Source organism: Nicotiana tomentosiformis, chromosome 4 (assembly GCF_000390325.3).
Source record: "Nicotiana tomentosiformis chromosome 4, ASM39032v3, whole genome shotgun sequence".
NCBI classification, from domain to species: domain Eukaryota; kingdom Viridiplantae; phylum Streptophyta; class Magnoliopsida; order Solanales; family Solanaceae; genus Nicotiana; species Nicotiana tomentosiformis.
Genome location: NC_090815.1, coordinates 124,937,880 through 124,955,456, shown reverse-complemented (window position 1 = coordinate 124,955,456; position 17,577 = coordinate 124,937,880). Strand labels below are relative to the sequence as shown.

Here is a 17,577-nt window from a genome sequence, read left to right as displayed (position 1 = left end):
ACGTGTAGTTATAATTCATCATATAATAGGATTCCCAATTAATCACATTCATGGTGGAGAATTATTTAACATTTAATAGGAGATTACTTTTTAGTGATGAAGATCAAAGGTTTGCCAACTTTGTCTTTATTTTAATTAAATAGTTTCTTTTTAATTAATTTTCTTATAATGTATATTTACATATCTGTACAAAATCATATTTAAAATAATAATATGTTGAAGAGTATTATAATATAGTATAATAGCATGTGAATTTATAGTTATTGGGCTCTCACTAGTTTTAGTATAAACGGTGTAGCTACTACCCGTTTTCTCTCCTTCTTCGTACACCCAGTAGCTTCCATTTTTTCCGGCTAAACTGAATCATCAAATTCATCAAGCTAAAGGTATTCGTCTTTCTCTCTCTGCTAATTTAGCCCTTTACCATGGTTCAGGAAGTAAGCTCTAGAATTGTTGAGTATTCATTTATTGCCCTTTTGTGTTAAATACCAATTTAGGTCTAATGGATCTTTTTCTGAAGTAGCTAAGAAAACAAATGTTGTTTGTGGATTATGCTCTTTTGAGTTAATTTCATTTGCCTGGGCTCGTTTAGGTCTTTTTTTTTTCCTTTCCGAAAACAACTTGCACTGTATTAATACACTAATTTCTTCTGCTACTGCTCTCTGTTAGTAACATAAGTGTAGCAGATTGTATAATTGCTCATTTTTTTGGGATATGGAATAATTTTTATTCTTTGGTTAAATGCCTCTGATTTAGATTTACTTGGAAACTTTTAATTGTGAGTTATGTTAGCGATTCTCCATATGATTTAATCAATTGAATGTACATTGTACTGGAAGTATGTAAGTGGCAAATTTAAATGATTCGGTTGAAGATTGTACCTCAATTAGCGAAGGACAAGCATAAAATTTATTAAAACCAAATAAAGAAATATTTGAAGAAATTTGTACAAATACGTGTTTGTTTAAATTTTTTTAGAAGCTATTTTTTGAAGAAGGGTGTCCCTTGGCGTAACTGGTAAAGTTGATGACATGTGACCAGGATGTCACGGGTTCGAGCTGTGGAAACAACCTCTTGTAGAACTTACCCTGCGTATAATAGACCTTGTGGTCCGGCCCTTTCCCGAACCCCGCGCATAGCAGGAGCTTAGTGCACCGGGCTGCCCTTTATTTTTTGAAGAAGTTTTAGGGTTGTTTTAAGAAAGTTCCCCGACCTACAAAACACTTACAATCTTCATAAACCTACAACTATTCAAACACATTTTCTTTTTGCTTGATGTCTTTTTAGAAAAAGGGAATTTCGGAAAATTTCTTTCAAAAGTTATCCAAACAACTTTGCAAAATTCTGTAATGAATTCATTAGCTAATTGATGAAGTTAGTAGTTAGGGCATCTCTTTTCGAACCAACATTTAAAGTGGTTGCTTCTGTTGATGGAGGTGTTCAAATGATTACTGAAATCTAATTCAGCATTCTTAGAACAATGAAACTTTGGTGGTGAAGGAATGAGACTTTTCTTTTGGAAAATAGTAGAGAGCTACAGTTTTAATGTTTATGCAAGTGGATGTGTGCCTTCTACTACTCTATGGATGCTAATGCTACTTGGTGGCTTACTGTTACGTTTGACCCTTTATTTTTGAATCAGGCAGACCAGCCCAAATCCTCAAATAGAGCTTGTACTCTGAACTCTCTGAGGTGTGCCATTCTTGACGATCTCATTTCCGGAAATGAGTGTTGTGGTAAGTTCCATGCTTCCTTTCATGGTGGACTGCGTAATGATGAATTCATTTTTTCCACTGATAGTTGCTTCTTTTCTACATTTTTTTTTCTGGCGATAAGATAATTGATGCCCCTAGTTTTTGGTTTATCTGCTGCATTTCTTGACAGAATATATTAGTGTATTTACTCTTTGATAAGTTTGACAAATTACATTACTATATTTTCTAGCACAATTTTAGAGGTTGTCATCACTCGCTCAGTCTTGATTGCAAGATGAGGTTGTGCAATGGGAAAAACAAATGCAATAGCTGATTGATGATGGGCACTACTGCTCATTCTTAAACTTATGTGTTTGTGGGTGGAACCCCCCTGACAAGAGTTATAAGGGCAGTTCCTGCTTCTTGAGCTTTACCAAATAAATCACTACTTGAATCGGGGGCATTGCTCATAATTGCTTGAATATTGGTTAGGATATCTAAACTGGTTTCTTTTTACAAAACGTCTAGTAGCATCATATTTTCTATTGCTCGAGTCTGATTATGTTGTTCTTGGTCAAAAACCCGCTGTGATGATTTCTAATTTTTTTTTGGGTTTTCATATTAACATATTTTTAAGGATGTATGTTGTGAACTAAAAAGACATGTTTCTCTCATTTGAATGGACTTCTTCTTTGTCACTATGCAGAAGCAAAGGATACTACCGAACCACCCTTGCAATGCAGAACTGGAGGTGGACAAGATCAGCAACTTACCAGCACAGATTGTTGACAAGATTTTGTCTCATTTGTCACTTAGAGATGCTGCGAGGACAAGTGTCTTATCCAGTAAATGGAGATATAAATGGGTTACTCTTCCAAACCTTGTATTTGACAATCAATCTCTTTTGATCTCTTCCCAAGACCAAACCTTCATAAAAAATAAGATAGTAAACATTGTTGATCATGTTCTCTTACTTCATTCTGGTCCCATACACAAGTTCAAGCTTTCTCACCGGGATCTTCAAGGGGTGTGTGATATTGATAGATGGATTCTCTTTCTATCAAGAGGTTCTGTGAAGGAATTTATTCTTGAAATATGGAAAGGACACCGCTACAAACTCCATTCTTCTATATATCTTTGTCAAAAGTTGATCCACTTGGAGTTGTTTAATTGTCTTCTAAAGCCTCCTCTCTCATTCAGTGGCTTTAGAAGCTTGAAAAGCCTCGATCTTCAGCACATCACCATGGAACAGGATGCATTCGAGCACCTTGTATCGAGCTGCTATTTACTTGAGCGGCTTACACTAATGAATTTTGAGGGTTTCTCTGATCTTAAAATCCATGCACCAAATCTCCTCTTCTTTGACATTGGAGGCGTCTTTGAAGACATCAATTTTATGGACACATTCAATCTTGCCATCGTTTCTATTGGGTTGTATGTTAATCCTGGATTTGACAGAAATCTTACTCTAGGCAGTGCTGGAAATTTGGTAAAGTTCTTTGCTCATTTGCCTCGTATTCAAAGGCTCGAAGTACAGAGCTTTTTCTTGAAGGTATTCTTCATACTTATCTTTCGTGCTATGATTGTCGGTTTCCCGAGAGTTCATGGCAACTTCTCTTCCCAAACATTTGTTTTCTGTAAAACTTCAGCATAAAAAGATGTTTGACAATCAAAAGTATGTAGTTGGATCTTTTACTTTCTGGTGTTTGGTTGTCTAACACACTGCAATTTGATTATGGACTATGGTCAAAGTCATTTAATACTACCACGTGAAAATGACTTGTGTCCTACGGTGCAAGTCATATTTTATTATGAATCTCCCACTGTCACTGCCCATTAGTACTCACTAGTCCTTATTTGAGCCATTGTAATCACCGTTTATGATTTACTATTTCAAAATACACTATCATCACATTTGCCATTACATTCTACTACAGCCATTGGCGTCATTTTAGATTCACTGGAAATTTTGTAAGAATTGGTTTCTTGAAAAGATTTTCACAAATACACTGTTGTGTAATATATCTTGTACCCAGCCTAACAGACCCTAACTGTTTTTATTTTTTAAACCCAATGTAAAAATTTGCTAAAGGATGCCTTTGCCAAATTCTCTCCCTGCATTATTTATTGGATGCTTGAAAATGGAGAAACTAAGTCAACTTTGGAGGAAGTTTTTACATTGCATGTTATGCTCATTACAAATGCTAATCATTGTTATGCCCACAGTATCTGGCTGATGGTAAGGTACCAGGAAGACTACCTACACCTTGTAACGAGCTTAGTTTTCTTTCGATACGCATAAATTTCAACCATTGCGAAGAGTGTCTGGCAGCACTTTGCCTTCTCAGAAGTTCCCCTAACCTACAAGAGCTCGAGCTGTTGGTGAGTTTCAGATATCACTTGAACTTCATTAGGACCAATCTTAAACTGGCATCGCCACGCTTGACTGCATTGATATATTCATATAACACATACCAATTCGCAGCTTTTGTATATTTCTCAGTCTATGTTGAACTGTGCCTTTAAAGTTTTATGCATTCATGTCGTTGTCGTTATGCAGGCACGTACAGACGAACAAATTGCTCTGAGAACAGTGGCCAGTGTTATGGAAGAGAATTATCAGAATTGTATGTTTAATCAACTGCGGCATGTTAAAATTTCTGGTATTTCTGGCGTAAAACAAGAGCTGAACTTCATCAATTTTCTGCTTGCAAATTCACCCATTCTTGAAAGGATGACAGTTAAGCCCGCGTCAGTTGATGGTGCATGGGAGATGTTAAAAGAGTTGCTTCGCTTCAGGAGAGCTTCAGTACAAGCTGAAATTGTGTACCTTGACCCTTAATCGGTAGCATGTCAAAGCTAGAGAGCTTAAGGCCTAGTAAGATATATGCGTTTCAAGTATGGAACTTGACTATATTAGTTTAGCATATATATAATGTAGAAACTGCACTAGGTTGTCTAATGACACAGATGTTAAGATGAAAGCACCAACATGATAGGCCGAGGTATTGGAAACAGAAAGATGTTTCATACTCTGTGGTGCTGAAAACTCATTATCTTGTTTGGTCAGTATGTGTACTTCAATGTCCCCGTGAAGTCTTTAAATTTCTGAACAGTTCTAGTTGTTAAGAGGACGGCAGAGCCCTCTTGTTCTTAGCTGATGCTAAACCCCAATATGAATAGGTTGCTACTTGATACTCACGATACAAACCAATGACTATATGTTACTCTGTTACACGCCAAAACATTATCGTCCCATTACTTTTTATCAAGTCACTAGTTTACAAACCAAATTGCATAGAGTATATCATCTTATTTCAGTATCTTCCTTTCATTCCTCTACTTCAAAGTTTTTATTTTTATATTTTAGGGGGTTAAACAGTTTCAACACCTTTTTCTCCCCTTCTTCCTTTTAGCCTCCAAGAGGATGGGAATTTCACTTACTCCTAACATGACAACTTTCTAGGAGTCCTTTGGTTGACTGCTTTGCTTTAGCAAAATGAATCTTTTACATAATACCTCCACATAAAATATTAATTCCTCCGTGTTAAATTATGTGAACCTATTTGAACGGACACAGAGTTATAAAAAAAAGAAACTTTTAAACTTGTGGTGTAAAATGAGACACATATTTTGTGTGGTTATAAATCACTGCACAAATTATTTTCAAATATGAAAAGGAGTCATTCTTTTTTGCACAGACTAAAAAAGAAATAAGTTCACATAAATTGAAATGGATGGAATAGTATAATGTTTAATTGGTGGTGTAAGAAACATTTTTTTTGGCATAGTTAATGTTACCTTCAATTGTTCGCATAAGAAATAATAATCACAGCAAAGCAACTGCAACATTGGCTCACAATATTAATCTTTGTATTGTATTAGTAATACGGAAAAGGGCCAGAAATGCCCTTAACGTATTGGAAATGGCTCAAAAATGCCCTCCTTCCACCTATGGGTTCAAATTTGCCCTTAATGTTATTTTTAGGCTTAAAAATGCCCCTCTTAACGGAAAGATGACATGACATTGATGGACATTTTAATTAAACATATAGCATTTATTCAGCTTTTACAAAAATATTGCTTTAGAAAATTGCTTTTCAGTTTTTACAAAAATATTGTTTTAGAAAATATTTTTCAGCTTTTTTAAAGCAGTTTTTTGTAAAAACTGGAAAAAAAAATATTTTAAAATTTTTCAGTTTTTAGTAAAAAAAATTCACTTTTTTTCGGACTAAATAAATGCTACATGTTTAATTAAAATGTCCATCAATGTCATGTCATTTTTCCGTTAAGAGAGGGCATTTTTAAGCCTAAAAATAACATTTTGAACTCATAGGTGAAAGGAGGGCATTTTTGAGCCATTTATAAAAGGAGGGCATTTTTGGCCCTTTTCCGTTAATAATATATATGCATATCTATGCATTAATATAATATATACCTTTGAGGAAAAAGAAAAAAAAATCTTGGGTATTGCCGTATTGGGATAATGGATTGGGGATTTAACAGTCCCTTCAACCAAACAGGCCTTTACCGATCGGCTTTACATTATCCACTGCTTCGCTTCAAAATTCGACCCTTCACTCTTAACCCGAGAGAAAGTCGAAAATGGCGATTTCTCTCGCTTCTCTCACCTCATCCTTTGCTTCTCTCTCCTTCTCCTCACAAATTTCTCAAAAACCCTATGCCATATCTTTCGCAAATTCAAAGCCATTCCCTTTATCTCTCACTTCCAAAATTCCTACACTCGTAGTGTCAGCTTCCGTCGCCGAAGCACCGGCGCCGCCGGAATTGGAAACGCGAGAGGAACTTCTGAAGCTTGTGAAAAGTAGACTTCCCGGCGGTTTTGCTGCACAGCCTATTTTCGGAACTGGCAGACGTAAAAGCGCTAGTGCTCGTGTTGTCCTTCAGGAAGGTTCTGGAAAAATCATCATCAATTATCGTGATGCCAAGGTCCGCTTCGTTCTCCTTTCTCAGTTGCATTTACCGATATGCTTTGCTTAATAGAAATTGTATTTCTTAAGTTTATTATAGCGGTATAGAATTGTTTTCTTAAAGTTTCAGTGGAGATTTGTGTGTGTTGAATAAATGTGAGATTTAAAGAACCTAATGTGCCTTGATTGAGAAATTGCTTAGTGTTCGATGAAATGGACCAATTAGAGCAGCGTGCTTCAACTAGTTTGCAATAAATAGGTAGAAGACATACAGACAGGCACTAATGTGGCTAAGTTAACAATTTCTTTACTTTTGGATGAAATGAACCGATTGAAACTGAATGATGACAGAAGATTCATGTAGGCGACATATATAAAATTATCTGTCATTGGAACAATTTATTGCAGATGATAATTTGGAAAAAATTTCGCTTCTCAAGCAATTGCATTAGGTATTATCTTGCTCAGTTTCATAAAATAAGCAGGTAGCCCGTTGGTTTATCATGGTTTGACCATGATTCTCACGTGTCTTATTTAAAGCTGCTGTTTGCTAAATTGGTCACTTAAAATGGATGTAGATAACAGGGTTTAGGAAGACAAGCGGTGCTTCATAATGTTCTATGTGAAGAAATATATAAGGGAGGGACAGCTCTCTTAGGCATCATTTGTTTTTTTTTTTTTTTTTAAAGATTAAGACGTCTGAATGTGTATTAAGATTAAGACATCTGAATCTGAATACACAACTGAATATTAAGATGTGTATTAAGATCTGAATACTAAATGATTAAGACTGTTTGATTTTTAACACCTGAACGTATAAGATTTATCTTTATTTGAAAATTAATAAACATAAAATTCAAATGAAATACTAACAATCTAATATTCTATCAATAAAATATATAGTTTTTTAAAATATGATAGTTGCTGGTGGTGATGGCTAACGGGTGAATGCCGACTAGAGGCGGTGGTTAGTGGTAGTTTTGGTTGAAGGTGGTGGTTCAGGGTAGTAGCTAGTGGTGATTGGTAACGGTGGCGATTATGATTGAGGATGATGGCGGTGGGTGGTGATAGTTAATAATGGCGGGTAGTGGTGGTAATTGTGATTGAGGAAGATGATAGTTGTGATTGAGGAAGGTGGTGATGGGTGTTGGTAGGTTATAATGATGGGCAGTGCCGTCTGTGGTTGTTGATAGTGATGGGGTAGTTAGTTGTGGTAGTTGAGGTGAATGAGTGTTGATTGTGGTTGAGAATGATGGTGGCGGTAGTGGTGGAGATGATGGGTGGTGATAGTCGATAATGGTGGCGGCTATGATTGATGATGATGGTGGTGTGGTGGCGGCGGCATAGTGGTAGTTGATAATGGTAGGCGATGGCGGCAGTTAATAATGAATATGGATGATAGCATCTTAATGAAATTAAGTCTCCGTTATAGATCTTAATCATACTGACCTATTCAGACCCATTAAGTGGTAGTAAAGTAAAAAAAAAAATCACACTTAATGATTAAGATCTGAATAATTAAGATTTAGACTTTAAAAACAAACGTACTTAACGTCTGATATCTGAATGATTAAGATTCAAATATCCATTAAGTGCAAACAAATGAGGCCTTAGAGTGTATATAGATTGTAAAGTGTGATTTGACTTGGAAAAGCAATGATAGCAAAGTTGCAGAGGAATAACTTTGAGTTTCTGAGAAATGCATGTGTAAACTAGTTCTCTGAATCATCGGTGCATATAAGTTATAACAGAAGCCTGAGAACACAACTTATCCGTTTCGAATTACATTTCTAAAAGCATGGCAGAAATTGAATAATTATATTAGATAAGTAGGACGTGCTAACCTAATATAGGGAATTAAGTTGTGTTTAGCACACTTGAAAACCCTTAACTTGGGATCAAAAGGTGTGTGAAATTTGTACCTCTATAATGTTGCTATGGGAACTCTCGACTTTTTGGGAGTGTAATTGTAACAAGCAATGCTGTAACTTTTTCTTTTTGAAGTACCTCCTCGGTATTCTGTTAATGAAATTATCTTACCTTATGAAAAAGAAAATGTTGCTATGGAAGTGCATCTAGATTATTGAGTTCTCTGTCATATACTTGGTGTCGATGAGGCAACAAGTCATTAACATTCTGATTAACATTGCCTGCTTCTTTTTGTATGTAATGTACTGCTATCTTTTTCTTCATTGCTTTATTGCTTTGATTCTATCAGACTAACACTTGTCATGAATTGCAGGAATATCTTCAAGGAAATCCGTTGTGGATTCAATATGTTAAAACTCCTCTGGCCACTTTAGGATATGAGGCTAGCTATGATATTTTTGTCAAGGTGGAAGGCGGTGGTCTTTCTGGGCAGGCTCAAGCAATCTCCCTTGGCATTGCTCGTGCACTCCTAAAGATCAGTGAGAGTCATAGAAAACCATTGAGGGAAGAGGGCCTGCTAACTAGAGATGCCAGAGTTGTGGAGCGGAAGAAAGTTGGTCTCAAGAAGGCTCGCAAGCGTCCACAATTCTCCAAGCGTTGAGGTTATACTCCAAATAAATTTTCAGTTTGAAAAACTGTGCGCTTTTCCACTGAAGCACACAAGTGCAAGAGCTTTAATGGAATTTACTCACGTTTTCTTTGCTTTCCCTTTCTAGGTTGGGAACTTCTTATTTACCATCGTTGCATTTGGTAGAAAGGTATGGAAATCATCATAGACCATTGCTTTAATAATACGTAATGGATTGATCAGGCATGAAATTCATAGCCATATTATGGATTCCTCAATGCACTTTTTTGTCCCTTTGCGAATAAATGAATGATGTAAACCATGATTTGTGTTTGTAATTCTTTCTACTTTTGGTTTGCAGATTAGGTGGTTTTGTTAATGCAGATTGAGGAAATACCATATCAATGATCTGGTTCGACAGTTGGAGATCGGAAATGTTTCCGATCCATTACTCAAATGCTTCTTGTAAATTTTGTATCAGTCTTGACTCAGAATTACAATTGAATCTGTTGAAGTTGTTATTGAGTTTGTAAGTCTAGATTCACATTGTAAACATTCACCGAGAGAGTTTAATATAATTTGAAGATTTTGTTACCTGTTAATTTTAAAAGCCTGGAATGAAATGGGTCCAGATGGAGCCAAATGATTGGTGAGAAATATCGACTATTAACAGCTATTAGATTGAGATGTGATTGTAAATTAGGGTAATTTTTTGTGTTAGTTACACAAAATATAAACAAGCTAACCTATCTTCAAATTATAAATGAGAAACATGTTAGGGCGGTGAGAAAAAATAATAATTGATTACATCAAATGAATGAATTTAAAAATTTGTTTCTTATAAATACATTTATCACTATCCATGGTCGAATCCTCACTATAATTTGTAATCGTATTAAATTGATTAGTTTGATGTAAACAAGGAGTGCATATAAGTATTATTAACCAACTCAGTTTAACCATATTTTCCTCCACATTATTCACAACTATCTTCATTTCAAAACACGTTTTATTTTCAATCACTAAAAAGTAAATTAATAAATACAAGTAATAAACTGAGGCAAAATTAGTTGTTCAGTATATGGTTTAGCGCCTTTTCTTCTACCTTCTTCTCTTCTACACTATTTACGGTCCACCTTCACTCTAATTAATTTTTAAAAAGAAAATATATGGTTAACCAATGAGCAAGGAGTGCCAGTGAACAAAGAACCTATATAACGGGCAAGAATATCACAACAATCAAAAAACACTCTGCTTTTCTCTTTAATTTCCTAAGAAACAAGAAATTAACAACCTTAATAACATCAAAAAGTACACACACAGAAAAGACAAAGATTGTCTCTAATTGGAGGGGGTATTTGCTTCCCCCTAAAATTCGTCACCAATATTTTGCATTGGTGACTAATTAAAAAGAAGCAAATTCCCCTTCTAAGGAATTAACCTTGCATAATTTACCATTTTTGTGCCACATTTTTTCATTTTTGAGTTTCCTATAAATTATTACAATGTCGGACTCTATGTATGGCAGCAGTGACGAGGAATACTATAATGGAGCGTACGATGATGATGAAAGCGACAATGAATATGATCGTGACCCTGAACCTGAATATGATAGTGACGTGTCCTGTGGCAAAGCTCCTTCTTGCAGGGTATAGTATAAATTTTCCCAAATATCATTTTCTTCTGCCTTTTATCCCTTGTGATTTTTTTCCCCTTAAACTTCTGGTGAGGTAATTCATACACAAACCTTATACCTTACCTTGTGGTGGTAGAGAAGGTATTTCCGGTAGACCCTTGAAATATGTTAATTCTGCTCATATGGCTGATACATGATGGTTTTTTACTTGATTAAGTTGTAGGATAGGTTTGCACAATTCAGTGAGCCTTTTTGTTATGTTTAGAAAATTGTGTGTCACTAGAAAATGGAGAGAACCTCTAGTATTAGAGAACTTATAATTAATTACTCCCTCTGTCTTAATATATGTGACACTTCGCTTCTCGAGATTCAAATTATGTGAACTTTAACTATCATTTTAAAATATATATTTTTCATCATATCGACCTGAGAAGAATTGCAGCGTATAGTACTAATCGTATAGTTTTTGAATATCAAAATTTTAGTTTTATAATATTGAGTTGATCTAAGCTTCAAAAATTAGTAAAGTTGACTCTGGAGAAGCAAAAAAGGTCTCATAAACTGCGAAGGAGGGAGTATTTAAATGAAATGCGTCCAAATGGAGCAGGGTGCATATTACAGATTCAGCTGGTGCCGAATAGTTTGGATTGTTGTTGTTGTGTTTGTTCTTTGCTCTGCTGAGTGATTAAGAACTAGCCTGTTTGAGTTTGATAAGGGTTGGGGTTATCTAGTTTGTTGCTTGAGGATATATTATGAACTTCTGGTAAAATGGCATTGATTTCCTCTTAACTCATTCATAGAAAGCAAAATGGCTCTTCAATTATGTGACCTTAGGTATTTAATGAGCTGATAGTTGTGTGATGTCTTATGTGTTAGTCCCGCCAATATTGCTGTATTTGTAAATAATAATTCTGGGAAATATAAGTTATCGTAATAAAACAGTAATTAATTCGAGCTCACTGAATTCATAGTGTTTCCTTAAGGAATTTAATCCCCTCCTAGTACCCAAAGTTATGGATTATTTCCTCCCATGATAGAACGAATCACACACTGGTGTAGCGGTACTTCAAACCCCAGTGTTTCAGCGAACACAAAGTTCGGTAGCAAATCATACTTACAGTTGCTTTGTTTGAAGTTAAAACAATGCAGAACAAAGGAGTAGAAACTCAGAAAATCGTATGTAAATGCTGAGAGGAAAGAGTGCAATGTATAGCCAAAGTTGAACGTTTTCAGTTTGGTGTCTTTCTTCAACAGCTGCTGCACATATTTATAGCAGTCAGCTTTGAAGATGAACGACCCTCCACCCTCCATGGTGGAGCATGCACTGGCTTGTTTGTGGAGCAAGCACTTGGCCATGGTGAGAAGAACATTAGGCGGCTGCTATTGCAGCTGGTGGTCAATACACGGATTGGAACATATCCGAAGCCGAAGCCGCCGAAGCCGAGTAGAGCGATGACGACGACGGCGCGAGGCTTACTTTCTTCTTAACTCTTTAAGAGCTACAAGAAGAGCAATTATATATATACCCACCAAAAATCTTTTCCTCTTTCAATATGGGACAATGTCTCATTGTCAAGAGGGGGAAACTTAAAATTTTACTCAAAAATTTTATTTTCTCTCCATTTCCCATTCACCTTAAATAACAAAAACCTCAAGTTTATGTCCTTTTAAATTTGAAAATTTAGTCCTGGTTTTTTGGCTTTTGCAGGTAATAAGGAAAGAGTCCCTTTTAGCAGCACAGGTGAGCACATCTTTGTCCTAAAATTTCTTCTTTTTTCAATTTGTTATTAGTGTCTGAGATGTGAAACATTTCTATATATTTGCAGAAAGAAGATTTGCAAAGAGTGGTGGACTTGCTTTCTCTTAAGGAACATCATGCTCGGACATTGCTTATTCATTATCAATGGGATGTTGATAAGGTTTTTGCAGTGTTTGTTGAAAGAGGAAAAGAAAAATTATACGCAGAAGCTGGCGTATCACTTGAAGAGAAAGATGATCAGCATCCTGCCTCCGAGCCCTCAACAGAAATAACATGTGAAATCTGCTTTGAAGATTTCCCTGCTGAGGAAACGACGATAATGGATTGCAATCATAGGTTTTGCAATGATTGTAAGCATCTTTCATCCTTCCCCCTAATCTATCTTTCTGTGTTTGCTTTTTCTGAATCACATGGCCGCTCATTGATCAGTATAAACAATGCTGTTAACTTCCTTTGTAGGTTATTGTCCAGCCATTTTACATTTCTTTTGTCATGTGAGAGCCTTATGATCCTTCTCCTTTTACTGCATCATTAATCAATGGCATCAACCATATGAAGAGGTCCTCTTTGTACCGGCTAGTGTGATAGTGTTTTGTCTAGGACTGCTAGCGGTTTATGTTGTATTTCACACTTTTGCATAGTATTTGTGTTATTGCCCTTCCATTTATTTGCTGTCTCTCACGATGCTGATATTATTTTTCTGGTTTTTGTTGTTGTTATGGATCTTTTGTCTCTGAGCCGAGGTTCTCCCGGAAACAACCTCTCTACCCCTCCGGGGTAGGGGTAAGGTCTGCGTACATTCTACCCTCCCCAGACCCCACTAGTGGGATTCTACTGGGTTATTGTTGTTGTATCAACCATATGAAGATGTCATTTCCTTACTTGGTCATGCTTAAGGTTTCTGCATTTTTAGTCTTGTATGATAGTGATATTTCGTCTTCTAAAGTTAGACAACTAGATTTGCTTGATTGACCTTCTTGTTTTTCTCAGTTTTATGGATTTGTGACTCCTATTTATGAATGGTGTAGCCTAAAGGTTGGGTTTTTTCATTTTCTTGCGTAGGTTGGACGGAGTATTTCATAGTAAAGATAAATGATGGGAAGAGTAGACGTATAACATGCATGGCTCAGAAGTGCAAAGCAATCTGTGATGAAGGAAAGATTAGGGATCTAGTCACTGCAAAGGATCCTAATTTGGCGGAGAAATTTGATCGTTTTATCCTAGAATCATATATTGAGGATAATAAGAGGGTTAAATGGTGCCCTAGTGTTCCTCATTGTGGAAATGCAATCCGCGTTGAGGATGACGAGTACTGTGAAGTTGAATGTGCATGTGGTAAACAATTCTGTTTTAATTGCTTGTGTGAACTGCACTCACCTTGTTCATGTGTGATGTGGGATCTTTGGCTTAAGAAGTGCGACGATGAAGCGCCAACCGTCACTTGGATGTCCGAGAAAACCAAGCATTGTCCAAAATGTCATAAAATTGTCGAAAAGGATGGAGGATGCAACCTTGTACAGTGTATATGTGGACAGCCATTTTGGTAAGACAAATATAGTAGATCAATTGAAGGGTAGCCTTGACGTAACTGGTAAAGTTGTTGTCATGTGACCAGGAGGTCATGGGTTCGAGTTGTGGAATCAGTCTTTTGCAGAAATGCAGGGTAAGACTGCGAACAATAGACCCTTGTGGTTCGGCCCTTCTCCGGGCTCCCGTACATAGCGGGAGCTTAGTGCACCGGGCTGCCCTTTAAATATAGTAGATCAATTCCTCTTACTTGATGCTTTACGATCATATTAACATTTCTGCAAAATGTTCTTTGTTAGTTGGCTCTGTGGTGAAGCTACTGGACTTGAACACTCATGGTCAAGTATACAAGGGCACACTTGTGGCAGATACAAAGAAAGCCATTTGAAAAGTGCTGATACCGTAGAGGATTATTGGCGCCTTACTCACTATTATCGTCGATATAAGGCTCATATTGATTCATTGAAGATTGAAGCATCTGAATCTAAGCAAAAAATACTTAATAAAGTCCGTATCCTTGAAGCAAAGGAATTGCAATTAAAAGATTTCAGTTGGGCAATGACTGGATTTGATAGACTTTCCCTATCAAGGCGAGCTGTCGCATGTTCCTATCCATTTGCATACTACTATTTTGGTGATCTTTTCGCGAATGAAATCACAAAAGAGGAAAGGGAAATAAAGCAAAACCTTTTTGAGGATCAGCAGCAGCAACTTGAAACAAATATTGAAAGACTTTCAATGTTTTTAGAAGAGCCGTTTGCTAATTATCCTGAAGATAAGCTTATGGAAACAAGAATGAAAATCATTACTCTCTCCACAGTAACTGATGATCTCTGCACAAAGTTGTGAGTGTACATTAATACATCTAATTTGTCAAATGCAGTGTAGATATTTGCAGCAGCATCAAGTATATCGTATTTTTAAGTACTGAAGCTGATTTCTCAATTCGACTTTTTTCAGGTATGAGTGCATCGACAACGATTTGCTGGTTCCTCTACAGCAAGCAACTCATACGATAGCTCGTTATAGATCCAAGGGTGTGGAGAAAGCATCAGAACTTCCTAATTGACATTCTACGGCGTACTATACGTGCAGATATATATATATATATATATCTAGCTATAGAGAGAGCTTTGAAAGTCTTATTTTTGTGAGAAATGTTCCGGTTGAAGGCTTCCAACTTCAACTTGCTGTAGTTGCTAAGAAGAGGTCCAGGATTCTGTCTTTTGTTCTTAGTATAATGTACATTAACATGTCACAGGACAAGCAATTGTATCTTTGAATAGCTAGTAGTTAGTGTATCTGGGCATTTTTTTTTTTGTGTGTTTATAGGGCCAATGATTTGCTATTGCAAGATGCACTTTGTAAAATGGTTGCTGATTGCCTATTCTAGGAGCTGTTATTTATAAATTTACGTTTTGAACATCAGTTTTCCAGTTCAAATTTTTGGGACACAAAGCTATCTGTGCACTTGCCCCATATTGCTGCCATTTACGGGAAAATATTTGGATTAATTATGAGTCGTAGCCATAAAAACATAAATAGTTTAATTATTTTCTATGAGATTAAAGATATTAAGAATGATGTAGTTACAAAGACTTTACCTTTAATTTGACACATTTTTTTAGTTTTAGAGTAAGAGGTAATCCTTGAGTTAACAATTTGCTTAAACTTAAGCATCTTCGTCCAAAAAAATTATTATTGCCAATTGCGGGAAAATTATTTTAGCCTAATTACGGAGTCAGTCTTTCCACCTATGCCAATTCATTTATCGATTCGCATAGCCGTACCATCTTCGAACAAATAGAGGAGGTTGTGGTTAGTTGATATCAGCGTAAAAATAATGAGAACATCTTAAATCCTTTAAACATTGAAAATGGAATTGATTTTCATTAGCAGAATAGTTATAAAGAATTCATATATAATTGATCCATATCCCTCTCTAGTTTTATGTGATTTAAATTTTGTGAAAGGATATGGAGTCGCATTTGTATTTATGCTTTTATTATTGTTTATGCTAGACCTGTTAAATGGGTCGACTCGGACCTGAACCCGTTGATTCTTGGCCCGTGGGTCCTTAGCCGGGCCGGGCCGGTTCATTTTCTTATAGGTGCCGGTCCGGATTTGACCCATTAATCAAAACATGTTGACCCGACCCGGATCCGTAACCCGTAATCCCTTAATCCCTTAACCCGGGCCCTAGTGGGCTGAATCCAATTTAATTAAAAAAAGTTAAAAACTAATAAATGTTAAAAATTTCAAACTTAATACATATATACGAACTTGAAAGTACTACATGTCCTTGAAGCCAATTAGAAAAAAAATAAAAGAAAAATCATACTTTACTACATGTTTGGATTTACATATATATATACATGTATATATATATGTATGTATGTATGTGAGTATGTGAGCTGGTCCGGGCATGTTGACCCGTGGGTCAGCTACTGGTTCGGCTCCGGTACAGTGGGTCAAAATATTATAGCCCAGCCCAGACTCCTTAAATTAATGGGTTGATCCGGTTAAGGTTTCGTGGGTCATGAACCGATTAAAGGGTCAATTTTAATGGGTTATGTGGGCCGGCAAGTATCATTTGATTGGTGAGTGAAAGGTCTAGTTTATGCCATTGTGTAGGCAACTAGGGCATATTTCACTTGAATTCGTTTTAGCTATGCTATTCTTGTATCGAGCATTGTGAGAAACGAAAGGTAAACAGCACTTCATATGCACTCTCTTGACACTTCAGATTAAGTTTCAAATATTTTGTTCATTTTTGTTGCAACAAAATGTATTAACTTTTTTATGGTCAATTTCTCTTCTTACAAAAGTTTCAAGATAAGGCAAGAGAATGTACTGCTGGAACTGGGCTGAAGATCTTAAATTAAGCCCAGATAAGTATCGAAATATTTAACTTGATTTGGAGGGGTGCGCCAGGCCCAAGCAACAGTGCAACACATGGGCGACGCATGAAAGCCCAGATAGCAAGCTACCTTAGTGAACTTTCCCCCTTAAAAAATTAAGTTAATATCGTGTGGACCAATAATCCACATATCAGATATTAAACTGATAAGAACAAATACTACACTTGATCTTAGCCAAAAGGCCGAGAAAGGTATACTTCAAAACGTAAACGGGCTTCGCCTTTTATAGCTCCTCTCAACTGTCGACTTATTTGCTTCTTTCGGTGCGGGACTGCGAGAATACTGCAATACTTCCTACAAGAGAGAGAGCAAAGGCAGAGTAGCTTGAAACACTTTAATTGATTGTACAAAGTGTAGCATATATTTATGCCCCACACTAGTTTTTAAGAACTAACAACAGTTCAAAAGGTGAGAATTATTAACTTAACTTATCCCTACAGAGTATTTAGGGTCAAACAATAACCAATAAGGGCATGTCATATGTTGCAGATACACTATTATTAATCATAGTTTAGTGTTGGTACTTGGTGTGTGTAAATACTTACTCATTTTTAATGATATTTTAGACAATACTTCAGTATTCCGTAAAAAGTCTTATCAAATGACAAGGAA

General features: G+C 36.2%; 3 protein-coding genes and 1 non-coding gene across 7 annotated transcripts; 3 read left to right on the top strand and 1 right to left on the bottom strand.

The window, feature by feature from the left end:
• The first annotated feature begins 270 nt into the window (after positions 1-270).
• LOC104107792 (F-box/FBD/LRR-repeat protein At1g13570-like) lies at positions 271-4,895 on the top strand. Of its 2 annotated transcripts, none has more exons than XM_009616686.4 (5): positions 271-386; positions 1,643-1,736; positions 2,401-3,246; positions 3,921-4,076; positions 4,255-4,895. In XM_009616686.4, exons 2-5 carry the CDS (start codon positions 1,725-1,727, stop codon positions 4,534-4,536), a joined length of 1,296 nt encoding a protein of 431 aa, XP_009614981.1. In that variant the 5' UTR covers positions 271-386; positions 1,643-1,724; the 3' UTR covers positions 4,537-4,895. The 2 variants fall into 2 exon arrangements, with proteins under 2 accessions (XP_009614981.1, XP_033514962.1); XM_033659071.2 differs by having other exon boundaries at positions 284-386; positions 1,647-1,736.
• A 1,322-nt stretch (positions 4,896-6,217) lies between these two features.
• LOC104107791 (small ribosomal subunit protein uS9c) lies at positions 6,218-9,716 on the top strand. Of its 2 annotated transcripts, none has more exons than XM_009616685.4 (4): positions 6,218-6,644; positions 8,868-9,156; positions 9,271-9,312; positions 9,489-9,716. In XM_009616685.4, exons 1-2 carry the CDS (start codon positions 6,300-6,302, stop codon positions 9,153-9,155), a joined length of 633 nt encoding a protein of 210 aa, XP_009614980.1. In that variant the 5' UTR covers positions 6,218-6,299; the 3' UTR covers position 9,156; positions 9,271-9,312; positions 9,489-9,716. The 2 variants fall into 2 exon arrangements, with proteins under 2 accessions (XP_009614980.1, XP_009614979.1); XM_009616684.4 differs by having other exon boundaries at positions 9,484-9,716.
• A 640-nt stretch (positions 9,717-10,356) lies between these two features.
• On the top strand, positions 10,357-15,472 carry LOC104107790 (probable E3 ubiquitin-protein ligase ARI2). 2 transcript variants are annotated; one of them, XM_018774680.3, is made up of 6 exons: positions 10,357-10,771; positions 12,467-12,499; positions 12,585-12,867; positions 13,580-14,060; positions 14,344-14,863; positions 15,005-15,472. In XM_018774680.3, exons 1-6 carry the CDS (start codon positions 10,628-10,630, stop codon positions 15,008-15,010), a joined length of 1,467 nt encoding a protein of 488 aa, XP_018630196.1. In that variant the 5' UTR covers positions 10,357-10,627; the 3' UTR covers positions 15,011-15,472. The 2 variants fall into 2 exon arrangements, with proteins under 2 accessions (XP_018630196.1, XP_009614978.1); XM_009616683.4 differs by having other exon boundaries at positions 14,344-14,889.
• Positions 15,473-16,964: 1,492 nt separating this feature from the next.
• LOC117279516 (U2 spliceosomal RNA) lies at positions 16,965-17,160 on the bottom strand. The gene has a single exon (XR_004509938.1). It is a non-coding gene; the product is annotated as a U2 spliceosomal RNA (small nuclear RNA).
• Between the last annotated feature and the right edge of the window lie 417 nt (positions 17,161-17,577).